General features: G+C 39.2%; 1 protein-coding gene across 20 annotated transcripts in view; it reads left to right on the top strand.

Moving 5' to 3' along the window:
- The window catches only part of ACACA (acetyl-CoA carboxylase alpha), a 277,600-nt gene that overhangs the window by 196,870 nt on the left and 64,674 nt on the right, over positions 1-16,056 (top strand). For 19 of the 20 annotated variants that reach the window (XM_019424026.2, XM_053892519.1, XM_019424025.2 and 16 more), the window contains 4 exons: positions 1,014-1,283; positions 5,552-5,649; positions 9,657-9,777; positions 10,387-10,497. In XM_019424026.2, the coding sequence (XP_019279571.1) occupies positions 1,014-1,283; positions 5,552-5,649; positions 9,657-9,777; positions 10,387-10,497 (600 nt within the window). Of the gene's footprint in view, positions 1-1,013; positions 1,284-5,551; positions 5,650-9,656; positions 9,778-10,386; positions 10,498-12,241; positions 12,397-16,056 lie in introns of those variants that run through there. The other variant, XM_019424035.2, reaches the window with a different exon arrangement.

Below are 16,056 nucleotides of genomic sequence, written 5' to 3'. Positions count from 1 at the left end.
ACCAGGAATGCTCATCTGGTAGGCTTTGTGTTTGGGAGCAAGTTGGGGGGGGGGGGGGGGGTGAGAGTGCAGTGGGGGGCAGGAGGGAGACAGAAAGAAATAGGGGGAAAAAAGGAATGGAAAACATTACTTATCCGGGTATAGGGAAACAGACAGGCAGGCATGAAAAACTGCAGCTGTAACTGGGGTATGAGTGAATAGAAAAGAAATGGAACTAGCGAATAAACAAGTAGAAGGATTGACTAGATCTCATATAGAAGGGGATTAAAAGAAGAGAGGGCTGTGAGGGTTTGGGAAGAGACGTGTCACCCTTGCCTTTGAAGTCAATATCATTTATTTGTGTGGCTGGTCAGATGCTACTGAACAGAGAGTAGAGATTTACATATATCATTCCTTGCATGCTTTGGTTTTGTGGTGCTGGGAGAAAGTGGCAAGAGATGCTCAGAGCGAGGATGCAATGTTGAGCTATAGTGAATTCTTGCAGAGGATACCTGAAGCTAGCCAGTAAAGAATGTTGCTGTTATTCCTATCAAATGCTGTAGAACAGTCAAAGGACCCAGGATCACAGAAGTTGTATAGTCCGTGAAAGATGATTCTCCTCTCCTCTCATGTGTAAGAAGTCTCTCAGAAAGAATCTCACTGAAGATGGAACTAGTGTCTTAGTAGATAGGGTAGCAAGCTAGGGAGTTTTGGATGTAATTCCCTGCAGCATGGCATTCTCCCACACATATCTTGAGTGCATTTAGACTTTGGTTTTTCCATCTTTTTTAAGCAGGTCCAAAGAAGGAATTGAAACAACTGTGAAATACATAGTAAGCCAGCCGTTCTCACCATAACCTAGAGAGGTATGCTAGAATGTTTGTTATAGTTTCCCACAGGAAACTTGGCTCTTTAGCAGGGCATATCTTTACATGGAGGCTGTGTCTAGGTATAGTCTGATACCTTCATGGAGCCTGAAAAAAAATTCTACAGGTAAGAGGCTTCTATTTATTTGTTTGTCTGTGCCTTTGCAGATTGGCATGGTAGCTTGGAAAATGACCCTTAAAAGTCCTGAATATCCAGAAGGCCGAGATATCATTGTTATTGGCAATGACATCACATACCTAATTGGGTCCTTTGGGCCCCAGGAGGATTTGCTGTTTCTCAGAGCTTCTGAGCTTGCCAGGGCAGAGGGTATCCCACGCATCTTTGTAGCAGCCAACAGCGGAGCACGAATTGGACTGGCAGAGGAAATTCGTCATATGTTTCACGTGGCCTGGGTAGATCCTGAGGATCCTTACAAGGTACAGACTAAGAAAAGATAAAACTTCAAGACAGTATATCGTGTTGTGTGTGTGTGTGTGTGTTGTGTGTGTCTACACATGTAAAGAGGTGGGGGAAAGGGAGAGGTTTAAGTTCAAAAGTCCGCACGCACAGTGAGCTATAACCATGTTGGAGACAAATTGTGTCTCAATATATTCACCAGGTTTTTTCTCCAGCTTTGAAACAGATTGCTGTTTCTTGAGTTGAACACCAGAAGAAATAAATATGCATTCATCATGGGACATGTTAAGCCAGAAATGCCTATCTTTAAACTATTCCACTGTGGCTTCCATGACTTAATGGTCATTTACTAAAGCGCTTATATCCTCAGCTTCTTCTCTACTTGAAATCTGCCTGTCCTCTAAAGACTCTGCTTGCCCTAGCTGTCTTACAGAGTGATTGATCTCTGTCTTTCTCTTGTACCACTGAACCTAGAGGGGGAAGAGTGTCTTCTTTGTGCCTCATTGCTACTTTCAGACCCTTTTCCCTTCTTTCTCTCTGAAAACCCCCATATATATATATTTTTTTTTAGTGTTTATTTATTTTGACAGAGAGCAAGAGAGCGGAAGAGAATCCCAAGTAGGCTGCACACTATCAGCCTACTGTGCTCACAAACCATGAGGTCATGACCCAAGCCGAAATCAAGAGTCAGATACTTAACCAGCTGAGCCACCCAGGCTCCCCTGAAACCCCCACCTTTGAATTTCATGTCATCAGACTGTGCCAAACCACCACTTATTATAGTGGTCCCCAACTCTGGTCACTCCTCATTCTTTGCATCTTTTAGTTGCTGGCACATTGTCATTCTCCAATACAACTAGCCCTGTTATAATTCTTAGTGACTACTATATCCATATAGATGATCCATTCCATAATCCAGCATCTTAGATCCTTGACTTCCTATCTTTTACTCCAGCTCAGCCTCTTCTTCACCATAATCTTAATTTCAACCATCCCTTTCTTTGCCACCCCTTCATCCTATCTTTCCCACTCATTTTCTGTAGTATACCAAGTCCAGCAATCCTTTGAACCCTCCAGAATCTGCAACTGTTGATCCTACAACCTTTCTTCTGTCCTTCACTCCCTCTTTACATCCTTATTTCATTCCTGTCTGCTTGCATTCCAAGTTCAATGATAGGTTAATCATATTATAATGACCACATTTTCTACACCCTCAACTTTTTTCCCTCTTTCCTCATCCTCATTCTGCTTACTTTATCTCTTTACAAAAACCTTGTGTAAATCCAGTACTCTCCATGTACTCACATACATGAACCTGCTTAGCCGAACACTGATGGAGAAAAATACCCACTGCTGTTGACTGGTCTTACTTTCAGTTCAAGTTTATGAACTTGAACAATGGACAGTTTCACATCTTCCCCTCTCTCCTTAAAACTCCAAAACCCTCTTGCTCCATCCTCCTTCTTAGCTAACAACCTTGCTCCCCAGTTCACTGAGCAAATGGAAGCAATGAGAAGAGAGCATCCACAAGCTCTCACGTGTCTGCATCTGTGCCTTTATTCTCTGCCATCTCCCTGTACTCTGGATAGACAGTCCCTGCCCCTGTCCAAAGCCAGTCACTCCTCTTGGACATTTACCCTTTCCATCTTAAATCATCACTTTTTCCCTGTACCAAATCTACCCCTTTAGCTTACAAATACTTAGCCCCCAATCACTACCTTTATTGACAGCAAAGCTTCTTAAGAGCATTGTCTCTTCTTGCTATCTCCAGACACTCTCCCCTCACCTCAGGTAGGCTTGCACCCTCACCGGCGCCTGTACTGCTTTTGTCAGGGTCACCATGGATTCCATACGGTTAAATTCTGTCATGAATCTTAGTCTTCGTTTGAGTTACTCGATGCCATAGCAGCATTTGACACAGTTGGTCACTTCTCCTAGAGTGAGAAATTTTGTCTGTTTTGTTCATTCCTGTTTTTCCTTTGCCTAGAACAGTACCTTTCACATAAAAGGCACTCAATAAATACATGCTGACTGACATACATTTCATCCTCGAAATACTTTGTCCTCTTGGCTTCTAGAGCACAGAGTCTCCTTTTTAGCTTCCTGACTGCTCCTTCTCAGTTTTCTTTGCTAAGACATCTTGTCAATGTAATAGTGTTTCAGAGGATAATGGAAATACTCTAATATTTTGATTGTGGTGGTGATTACACAAGTGTATACATTTGTCAAAACTCACCAAACTGCAGTACATAAAATCAAGGAATTTTATTGCACGTAAATTATACTTAAATAAAATTTCTGTTAAAAGTGTATGGAAATTATTGATGACTACTCACAGGTACAGTGTTTCTTTTTGGGGTGATGAAAATGGCCTAGAATCAGAGACTGGTAATGGTTGCACAACATCAGGATATACTAAAAACCCTTTAAAATGGCCAGTTTTGGGGTGTCTGGCTGGCTCAGTTGATGAAGCACTCAACTCTTGATCTCAGGGTTGTGAGTTCAAGCCCCATGTTTGGTTGTAGAGATTACTTAAAAAAAAAAAAAAAGCCAGTATTGTGTGAATTTTAACCCAAGACCCTATATAGATTGGTCTTCCAATACCACCCTGCCCTCATTTCTTTCAGACAGTCTCACTCCACACTGGCTTCAACGACCTCCTTAAATATTTCTGAGGCACACTCATGTCCCTGCACTTCTGCACCTGCAGTTCCTTCTGCTTCGAATACTTCCTCTCCCAGCGCCCCCATATCCTCATGTCTCATTTCCTCCACTCTTCAGTGAAGCCACTTTCAAGGAAGACTTCCCTGGGCTTTTCTTTCTACAAGTTCACCTCTCACAATGCTCTGTCTCCCTCTCGACTCTGTTTTTTTTACTTAAACAGTATTCTCATTAACATTATATGTTTATTTATTTCTGTCTCTCTCGCTAGAGTGAGTATAAGTTCCATAAGGCCAGGAAATTTTGTCTGTTTTGTTCATTCCTGTTTTTCCTTTGCCTAGAACAGTACCTTTCACATAAGAGGCACTCAATAAATACATGCTGACTGACATACTAAGGACCCTCCACACTACAAGGTTCTTGTCATAAGTCATACAAATTCAGTGACAGATTCATGTCTTCCAGGTTGTGCTCACTGTGGGACAAATTCATTGAGTTAAGTGGTGGTATAATTTCTCATAGTATTTAAAACATCTTCCTCTGTTTACCTTTTTTTTTTTTTTTTGCCTGAATGACTAATTCCTTTAAGTTAAACACATGTATCCTGTAACTCTATTTTGTGAGCATGTGTATGTGTTTGTAAAAATAATTACAAAAAGCTAGTATAAATTTTTAAATGTAAATGGGAATTATAAGTTGTTTATTTAAAAATGCAAAAGGCAGGGACACCTGAGTGGCTCAGTCAGTTAAGTATATGGCTTTGGCTCAGGTCATGATCTCATGGTTCTTGAGTTTGAGTCCTGCCTTGGGCTCTGTGCCAACAGCTCAGAGCCTGGAGCCTGCCTCAAATTCTGTGTGTGTGTCTCTCTCTCAAAAATAAACAAGCATTAAAAATTTTCTTAATAAAAAATAATAAAAATGCAAAAGGCATGAATTCAGTATTCATTGATGATTATCACTGTATATGATGATTATCACCGTATAGAATTCTGGTTTTAATATTGCCTTCCCATTTTTGTGATCCTCTCAATTATCTCTTACCATTTACTTTCTTTTTTTTTAAATCTGTTTATTTATTTTTTGAGAGAGCATGCACACATGCACATGAGTCGGGGAGGGATAGAGAGGGAGAGACAGAGAATCCCAAGCAAGCTCTGCACTGTCAGCACAGAGCCCAACGTAGGGCTTGATCCCATGAACTGTGAGATCATAACCTTAGCTGAAATCAAGAGCTGGACACTCAACTGACTGAACCACCCAGAAAACCCCATTGGATTTGAAAAAGTAAATAATACTAATCCACACATTTCTTTAATTTTGTGTTGATATCATTAATAGAGGTGGCACAAAAGATCAGAAATTACCCTTTAAAAACCTGATGAAAATGAAATGGTTGGAATATATTCGCAGTTGTACCTACAAGATAGCTTAATTCAAAGACAGTCAGTGACTAGAGAAATAGGCACTTCCATCTTTCAAAGGAGAACTGTCTATGCTAGTATTCTGTTAGAGTGATGTGACAATTTAAAGCTAGCTTTGGAACAAGCTGTGTTATGCATGCTTTGCTATGTCCTCTGGTTATGTGATGATGGCAAATAATGAGTTAAAAACTATTTGTACTTCACAGGGATACAAATACTTATATCTGACCCCTCAGGATTATAAGAGGGTCAGTGCTCTCAACTCTGTCCACTGTGAACATGTAGAAGATGAAGGAGAATCCAGGTAGGTGTATATGTATCAGAATTATTTAGCCATGGATTAAAGAAAGGTGAATATGATCATTTCTTCCTCACTGTCCTGCTGATCATGACCTTGAAAGAGCAATGAAGATTGCTTATTATATAATCTGGAGGTCCAAGGTTTGTATCATAGCTCTACCACTAATTAACTGAAAGACCTTATCTTACTGATTAAGGTTTTTAAATTATGTTTATATTATTTATTCATTTTAGAAAAGTTGGAATATCTAAACAATTATGAAGAAATAAAAATTAGCTACAAACCTACTGAGAAAGAACGTTATTAATGTATACTATAGTCTTGCTGTCTTTTCTGTATATATATGACTTTGTTCTACATAATCAGAATCACAATAGAAAAACTCTTGTTATTTGCACTTTTCACTAAAAACTATTTTGGGGAAATTTTGTATATTCTTAAAATATTATTTGAGATTATGTTTAAGGGCTTGATAATATTTTATGATAAAATTTTATTTATTTAATAATAAAATAAATTTTATCTTTTTTGAACATTCAGACTATTCCAACTTTTTACTACTATATTCCTCGGCTGAGTGTTCTTTTAAATAAACTTTTAGGAATATCTATCATTATTCCCTTTGACCTATGTAAAAAGTAGAATTACTGGTCAAAAAATATGTCCATTTTAAAGATATTTTTGATAATTTCAGATTGCCCTCCCAAGATCCGTACTCCACCAGCAGTATATGACAGTGCATTCTTCCCCTTTAATTTTTCTCCACTCTTGCCAATATTGACTATTGTCAATTAATAAAATAGGATAAAAATAGCAATTATTTTAACTGGTATTTTTGAATACTAGTGAGGTTTACCATTTTTACAGTCTGTCTGCAAGTACTTTCAGAATGTTAATCAACTATTACAATACCAATTATCGAGTAATTCGTACTTTCCTCACTTTTATAATAATCTTAATTCAGTTACTAGGCTTTGTATCAGTTTTTTGTGCTGTCTATTCTTGGGGTAATGCCACATTATTTTAACTGTTGTAATGGGGCAGATTTCCTCGCATTCTTAATTTTTCCCCATTTTATTGACTCTTTTTGTCTTTTTGTATTAGTTTCATTGTTTTTAATTACCAAAAACTTTCCATAATGATTTTGATTCAAGTTACATTAAGTTTATTAATTAATTTAGGAAATCTGACATCTTCATAATTATTAACTCTTCCCAAGAAAAAACATGGCACGTTTTTCCTTTTTTCAACTGTATTTTTAAAAATTTTGTGGTTTTCTTCATACAGGTTCCCACTCTGTCTTGGTTCATAATACCCTTGCTGTCTCAATAATTTTTTCACAGCAACTTTGAGCTAAAAGATATACCTAATATTTCTGTTTATTAAGTAGTCAGACCCAGAGATAAGTATTGATACTCTAATAAATTAATAGTTATTTGAAAATATAATACACATAAATTGAAAGTTTTTTCACTTTTAAATAATTACAGTTACTTACTAATGGGATATTTGCATCTATATGAACTCTCAAAACTTGGATTTAGCTCGGATGTAGCCACCATTGTTTCTTGTTCTGCATTGATTTTTGTGTAGGACTTGGTTTTTTTGTTTTTGTTTTTATTTTTCCAGAGAAACTGTGAAAACCCAGCATTGCAAAGATAAAACATTGTCAAAAGGAATGTAGCATTATGTAATGTTTAAAAATGAACCACGTAATGCTGGTAGTTAACATGGGATCCAACAGATATTATATATCATAGTGTTTTTCTAAAATATTTAAAATATCCTGCAGTGCCCCTGGCAGTTGACTGTGTCACCTGAGGTACTGTGGTGCACAGTGTAGGTACAAAATGGAGTTTGCCATTTTTAAAATGTTTATGCCTAAATATTTTGCATTTTTAAAATTTATTTTTAATTTTTTTATTTTAGAGAGAGAGAGTGGGAGCAGGGGAGAGGAACAGAGGAAGAGAGAGAAAGAATCTTAAGCAGCTCCAGGTTCAGCATGGAGCCTAATGTGGGGCTCAGTCCCACAACCCTGGGATCATGACCTGAGCCAAAATTAAGAGTCAGACGTCTCTTCAACCAACTGAGCCACTCAGGCACCCCTATTTTGTATCTTTTCTTGCTATTCTGATTGGGATTCTCCCTCCCCATTATATTTTTTAACTCTTTATTACTGATATTTTAGAAAGCTATTGATTTTACATATTTTTTTGTTAAAGCAAGTCATTTTTCTTCTCTAAGTTTTAGTTTCCCCATCTGTAAGATGAAGATCAAGTAAATTAATATTTGTAAAGTTGTTGGCACAGCACTGAGTACATAGTAAGCAGTCAAAAATCCTGGCTGCTATTATATGTAATAATGGAGAGGATATTACCTATCACACTGGATTGTTGTGAGGATCAAAAATTTTATATATATATATAAAATACTATCTATCTGTATATCTATATATACCCTATACAAAGTGTATACACTATATATGTATTACACTATACAAAGATTTTTATTACAAATAACATTAAAATTTGGTACTACTTTAAGGAATGATAGTCTCAATAGTAGAAGACTCAGATCATAGAGCAGAAAATGGGAAATTTGTATTCTTTTTCATGTAATACAAAGGGAGAAGATGCCACTTAACAAGTCATGAATACCTGTGAAGCAATATGTAATCCTTAGGAGGGAAAAGATCTGCTTTGCAGGGACGGCTGACTATGCCCATGAGTGTTTGTGACTATATAGCATGTGAGCCTTCTGGAAAGGACACATTAACCCTCCCTCCAATTATTGTGGCTCATTAACCCCTTAAGGGAGATTAGCTTTACCTGTAACATAACTCTAGAATTTAGAGCCTAGATACAGAGCAAAAGGAAGAATGGAGAATTCCTGGGAGAGGCTAAAAATAGAAAGGCCGGGGAATCTGAGAAGCAGAAATGCAAAGCCAGAGGCCAACAGCATGGGCAAAGCAAAAGAATTGGTGGAAGGTTAGAAGTAAGGAAAGAAGGGAACAGAGAAATATGGGGGCAAAAAAGTAGTTTAAGAGCCACTATGGGATATTTATTATTTCAATTTATAAAACTATGCCTGGTGCCAAGCTTTCTGGGTACACACGGAACTGTAAATAATATATGCCCATCTCTGCTTCCAACTTTATATTTTTCCTCTCTTTTATTAGTTCCATTCCCCATCTCCCACTTCCCATTATCAGCTATCACTCCTAATCCCCTGCCGAGAAGACAGACGAGTGGCTCCCACTGGATCCACAAGATGGTTTCTGGACAACTTGGCCAGCATTTCACTTCCATGCACATTCTACTTGCCCCTCTATTCAAAAGACTAGAGCCAGGATCCCTCTGTGTATGCACTTGATATTCACAAAGAGCAGGAATGGGAGTGCACTGTTTTGATCTTGCCCTTCATCCCTGTCTTGGAAAGAGAAAGGATTTTTTGACTTGAGAAATTGGCCTGAGCATTCTCACTATGCCTCTGGACTTTTTTATTCCTTTGTAACATGTATCAAAAATTATTGATTTAATGTCTGTTGCTGATTATAGAGAGATATACAGTCGCCCTGCTTTTAAGAAACTTGTTCTAGAAAGTAAGAGAGGGCATCTAAAATCAGAGCGCCATCTATGTGTCAAGCCCTCTTTGTTCCTTTAATTTAACTTTCGTGTCAACCCTTAGAGGTAGACACCATTATCTCCATCTTATAGAAGTTACTATTATCTCCAGAGTTACATGGCTGTATGTGTCAGAGCAGGGTTTTAAACCTGTCTACTTAATTCCAGATTTTTCTCTTTCCACTATACCATATTGCTTCCAGAAGAAAATAGGCACCAAGCTAAGAAGGAAAGATACATGAATGAAAAGTATAAGAAGAGTATAGAGCCCTGGCATTAAATAAGCTTTCAGTATGCTTTTAGCAGCCTTTTAATAGTGATTATTCTTTTAGTGGATTGTTGTTCTTGTGTTTAACCTTTATAATTTGGCATGGCTATATCCAATAGGTACAAGATAACTGATATTATTGGGAAGGAAGAGGGACTTGGAGCAGAGAACCTTCGAGGCTCTGGAATGATTGCTGGAGAATCCTCATTGGCCTATAATGAGATTATCACCATCAGCTTGGTAAATCTTATCAGAATGTGAAATTTTTGAAGAACTGACTGTGGCTAGGAGTTTTTTTGGTCCGATCTCTGCCATTCAGTCCCAAATGAGAACATTTCTTAAAAATTATCTACAATATGATTTTAATTGTGCATGATAATGTAAATAATTGAATTTCCTAGAAAAACCTAGCACCTCATTTTAGCCTTTAGTTTAACTTCTTATTTCTCTAAATATTCTACGAGAATTTTAATAGCTTGAATTTCTTCTCTTAACTACTTTTCTTGTTCTTACCTCTAGTATAGATGCCAAGCATCTATGAAATGGGAAGAAGTATAAGAGAAATAAACAGCCTATGAACCTTTGTGTCTAATCCCCTTTGGTCCAATTCAGTGAATTCTGTACCTTCTTTTCTTTGACCAGGAAATTGTGGGGCTTTTTTAACATTGTTATTAATCAAGCAAACTTTCTAAAAAGCAATTTTTTTTTCTATTAATGTAGATTTTATACATTTGTGCCTTAGTTCTTACAGCTTGGGAGGGGACATAAATCTGTGACATGTAGAATTTATTCTCTCTCTCTCTCTCTCTCTCTCTCTCTCTCTTTCTCTTTAATTTATTCTTTTTTAAGGTTACATGCCGGGCTATTGGGATTGGAGCTTACCTTGTCCGGCTGGGACAGAGAACCATCCAGGTTGAAAATTCTCACTTAATTCTGACCGGAGCTGGAGCTCTCAACAAAGTAAGTTTCTAGAGTCTGAGTGAAGTGTGTGAAGCTGTATGAAGATGATTGTGAATTCTTAATTCAAGATTCTGGTTGAGGAGAAGCCTTTCAGTCCATGCCTCCCTGAATCTATTCCCCTCTATCTCCATCTTTCCTGCCCATTGCCTTGCTTACCTAATCATTCATTCATTCATTGTATTCAACAAGTATTTTGAGTACCTACTCTGTGCCAGGCACTGTTCCAAGTTCTGTGGATATGTTCATGAACAATCCATGTAGAATTCTTGCTCTGAAGGGCTTACGTTCTAGTGTTTCTAGGAAGAGAATTAATTGAATGCTTTTTTTCTACCCTCCTTTCCTTTCTTTTATCTATGAGTAAGTGAAGAGATCTATTCCCAGATGTGGAGCTGTCTCTGAAACATCTTCTGAACATGTTGACAATATCATTTTAATGTTCTGAGAAATTTGTGAATGTAGAGGAAGTAATTGGTAAATATTGAATGGAAAGATGGGTAGATGGATGCATGGATGAATTTCTGGGAAAGGGTATGACAGAGATTTATCATCCCTTCAAAAGAAATTCTTGTGCCTTTTCAATTCAAGCTCACGGGCTTTTCCAAAGGAAAAAAAAAATGGTTGGTGAGGTCACCGCTTGTAAGAGTGAAAACTATCTAAGTATACCTGAATATACAAAAGACAGTGTAGTTCTGACTTCTCTGCAGACATAGGAAAATTATTTTCTCTCCAGAGCCAGGAATATGTAATAGTCTAGGACTGGTTGGCTGACCTTGTGCAACTCATGTAACCTCTCAGCTCCTCAGCTTTCTTTGTCTGTCAAAGGGGGATAATAACTTACACGCTTAAATGATACAGTGGAGATCAAATGAGAAATCATAAGCAAAAGTACCTAGCACTTGGCACAAAGTGTTGGTCCTCATTACAATTTCAGTTCCCTTTTCTTCTCTCTTATACGATTTGATGATTTATCTTGTGGAGTTATATGCACGCTGAATTGTATCAACTACTGGGTTTACTGGACTTGTGCAAACTTTATCAAGCCTTGACTTTGCAGTGGAAGGATAGGAAGTAAGTGTCCTGTTACCTCATTTTTTAAAAGTGGATATATCCATTGGTCCAATTAGCTTTTGGAGATGTCAGAAATGAGGAGAATCGTCTGATGCAGTTTGCTCTCTGCATTCCTTAAGAGGTCTGTATCCTTCTCTGGGCTTGCTTTTCCCTCCAAGGAAAGGCAGAGCTGTGCTAACAATGGCAAACTTGCATACCCCACTCCCCTTTAGGAGAGTAGCTTAAAAATAGACATTGTGAACTGCCACTACTGAAGGAGATTATTGCAGTGGGAGAAACTGCTGAGAGTCTTAATTTTTTTTTTAAGTTGCTCTTTTGGATACCTTCTTAGGATGAGATATTGATGAATGTCGCAAAGAATTGTAGGTATGATTATCTGTAAAGATGGAATTTAAAAAAGACACGAGTATTCCCATACCTGGACAGAGAGCTAATTTCTGAAGGGTATTTCATTACATTTTCTTATTTTCTCCCTATGAACATGTTATACACAAAGAATAATACACAAAGCAAAAGTATTGTTACTACTGCTGGGGAGTTTTGTTTGGTTTTTGTTTTTTGCCTAAAAACTTGCCAGTTGAATTTCATTTGTGTCATAAAGGAAGCATTAGGGAATTTTTCTTAAAATCTAGTTGAATTGTTCTGATGAGATTTATTATGTTCCCCTTCTTCCTAGCCTGCAGGGCTGCTTGTTAAAGGAGAAGTGTGGTTGCAGGGGAAAGGACAAGGAAAGCTGCAGCTGTAACTTACCAAACAATGCTCATTTCCAGAAGGACATGATCATTTGTAGCTGAAGGGAGTGATCAAGTTATAAAGGTTACCTAATCCTGCTCTGCCTGCTTCACTGTCTTCATGTCAGTGCCTCTTAAGTACACAGACGTGTTGTTGGAAGACACCCGATTTCATGCAAATTCATTCAGAACGTCCTGTCTGCCCCTTTGCCTATCCAGTATGAAAAAGGAAACTATACGGAAGCTGCAAGCATAGATTGCTCCCTCTGACTCACTCCTTTTGCATGTTTCGTCTTTGTGTGTACTAGTATCTTTCAACATCTCTGTGTGCCTTTCTGTGGGAATGTCTCTTATGGGTGTGTGCAGGTTACTTTGAGTGCGTGTCTCTTCCTGCGTGAGTGCTGGTCTCTCTTGTCTCTTTGTGTCTGTATCTTGCTTCCAGATCCCTCTCTTTCTCTCCGTGTGCCTCCCTGAGTATCCATATGTGAGAAAGTCTTTGTGTGTGTCTGAAAACACTGTAGAACCTCCTTAAGCCTTGACTATTTTGCTCGAGTATGCGTGTACCTGTGCAAAGTGGAAATGTAGGTGGTATATGCAAGCTTTTAGACTGTAAACATTTGACCCCCGCCTTTTTGAGTCTTCATCCTTTATGTTAAACATTGGGGTGAAGAATAGGGAAGGAGGGGTGTGCAGAGGTTGTAGGAAAAAAGAAATCTGTGTGTGCAAGTGCCGATCCCGTTGACCCCTTTGAAAATTGAAATAATGATAATGCGCGTCTCCTGACTGCATCAAAGTATCAGCACATCAAAAGCCAGGAGGCATGAAATGCAAATGATAAAGTGAAAGCAGATGGATTGTGCATGATCGCCTGATGCCCAATGAATTTTAAAAGGTGCTGGTTTGCAAGGGGGGGTAGGGTGGGGGTGGGGGATGGGGGTGGGGGGACTGAAATAAACACGTTATCCCTGCAATTTTTTTTTTGTTCTTGACGCTCACTCCTGACAATATTTTTTCACACTTGAGTGAACACCCACTCCATCTCTCTCTCCCTTTCTCCCTCTCTCTTTCTCTCTCTTTCTCTCTCTTTCTCTCTCCTCTCCAATTCCCCCCCGTCCCCCCCAACCTCTTACACGTCTCAGGTCATGTCGCTGCAGCTCCGGTGGAAATAATAAGATATAAACCACGAGGTTGTTATTTGCATAGAAATAGCATGGAGCCCCAGGCAGCAAGGGAGAAGGACACAGGGATCATTTGTCTAAAATTTTAATGAAAACTTTTGCTGAGGCAGAGATTTTTTTGAAACTTACTTTCTCCCTGCTTTTCTCCTCCCCTCCCCACCCCCAACCCCCCCATCACTGATTTGACTTAACATGGTTCAATTTGAAGAGAAAGGGTTGACACACCACATATCATACTTCTGTAATACAGCAACATGTAAATTGTTTGTTCCTTTAATAGATATGAAGCTGGAGAGACACACATTCCCAACTTAATACATTGCATGTATGTGTCAAGCTTTTATGGCTACACTCCATCTCAGTGCACACGTGATGTTGCCTGTCGTTAGCCGACCTGTTTTTAATTAGTTCAGGCCTTCCTACCTTTTTGCTTCCAAAGACTCTTACTTTGTAAAGGATTTCTTTTTGTAGCCAACAGTAGTAACCTGCAAATAAAATATAAATGCTCTGGCAGTTTCCTGTTTTTTACTTTCAGTGGTTTTACTGTACATTTACACATTTTATTCACAGGCACTGTCCTTTGCCACTGTGTCTTTTGTTCCAAGTGCTTCCTGCATTCATATTTTTATCCCTTTCCCCCTGTTATCTCAGTATTTGTATATTCTCTTTCCTTGTCTATCTTGTTCTCTGTTGCCTGTAGTTATTTGTAAAACATTCAAAATATTACCAAGTTGAGGAGGGGTGTAGTATCTGGGTTTTCATAAGTGCCGCAGAAGATTTGCTATTTGAACAAAAGGCATTGGGCTGGTGATTAGAAGCAGTCTGGATGACTCTATTTGAAACTTAAAATCAACATCAATCCAGCCCCTTGCTACCTTCTGGGGTGGGCTAGTGGTGTCAAGGCTGTTTTACAGATCGGAAGACTACAACAGTAAGAGGTAAAGTGACTTGGTTCCATTGGCAAAGACTAAATCTGCATCAGAACATGAACTTCCATGTCCTCAAGTTTTATTCAAGATGGGCTCAGTCCTAGGGTGCGTGGGTGGCTCAGCTGGTTAAGTGTCTGACTCCTGATTTCAGCTCAGGTCATGATCTCACAGTTCATGAGTTCGAGCCCCACACCGGGCACTGCGCTGACAGTGCAGAGCCTGCTTGGGATTCTCTCTCCTCTCTCTCTCTCTCTCTCTCTCTCTCTCTCTCTCTCTCTCTCCCCCTCCCTCTACCTCACTTGCTCTCTCTCTCTCTCTCTCTCTCTCTCTCTCTCAAAAATAAATAGAGGCTCCTGGGTGGCTCAGTCAGTTGGGTGTATGACTTCGGCTTAGGTCATGATCTCACGCTCGGTTCGTGGGTTCAAGCCCCGCGTTGGACTCTGTGCTGAGAGCTCAGAGCCTGGAGGCTGCTTTGGGTTCTGTGTCTCCCTCTCTTTCTGCCCCTCACCCACTCGCACTCTGTCTCTCTCTCTCTCAAAAATAAATAAACATTAAAAAAATTTTTTTTTAATAAAAAAACTTAAAAAAAAAAAAAAAGATGAGCTCAGTCCCCTCTGCTTAGTATCCACAAGGCCTGGTCATTTCCCTTTTTGTCCAAATGTCATGGGCATGATGACATAAATAAGAGAAGCTTGTAAGGGTCTGCTATTTCATGCCCCCCCCAAGGTAGAAGACCATAGGTTCTTAGCTCTACAAACTGTAGGCTGTAGGTGGCAGATTTCTCAGAATGCCTCATTGAGTGGTAAGGCAGACCTGATGGATGTGATACTAACCTGCTGGAAGAGTGTCACGCTAGCCTGCCAAAGGCAGCAACCAGTGTGCTTGGGGAACTGGTAAGATAGATCCTTAAGGGGCTGAGACAGTTTGTACAGTCATAAACTTCTGAGTCAAGGTGCCATTGGATATTTCCAGTAACTTTCAGATTTACTTCCCCTATTCCACCATTCCTGTTTCTACGTAATGTCTCTAATACATAGGTGGTGGATAGGCTGGAAGGACCTAGAGTTGTAAGGTAACACTGATGTAGACCAGAGCCAGCTAGTCCTCACTCCATCCCCCAGACTTGAGGTATACACAGAGAAATCAGGATTTTCAATTTATAGCCTGTCCTAATTGTGGAGGTAAGGCATGTACCAATGACTGTGAGAAATGGGATTATAGATTCATTCAGGAGTTGATATGTGACATTTTAAAGCTTCTGCGTGGGGTGCCCAGGTGGCTCAGTCAGTTAAGTGTCCAACTTCAGCTCAAGTCATGATCTTGCAGTTCGAGATCTTGAGTTCAAGCCCTGCATTGGGCTCTGCGCTGACAGCTCAGAGCCTGGACTCTGTTTTCGATTCTGTGTCTCCCTGTCTCTTTGCCCCTCTCCTGTTCATGCTCTGGTCTCTCAAAAATAAGTAAACATTAAAAAAATAAATAAAAGATAAAACTTGTGCTTTAGGGAGGGGGGGGATGCCATAATCTCATCTCCCTTACCAAGATCAGGCCCCTGTTTCCACTGAATCTGCCAGGAAAAAAGAAATTATATGATGGTGTGGCTAGGGCTATATATGTTAGGTCCGTAGGGCCCTAATTCTAATCTTGTTTTTGAGA

This window comes from Panthera pardus, unplaced genomic scaffold, assembly GCF_024362965.1.
Source record: "Panthera pardus isolate Hobbes unplaced genomic scaffold, ASM2436296v1 HiC_scaffold_3, whole genome shotgun sequence".
Taxonomy (NCBI): domain Eukaryota; kingdom Metazoa; phylum Chordata; class Mammalia; order Carnivora; family Felidae; genus Panthera; species Panthera pardus.
Note: the sequence above shows the minus strand (reverse complement) of the source record. Positions and strands in the feature narration are given on the sequence as shown.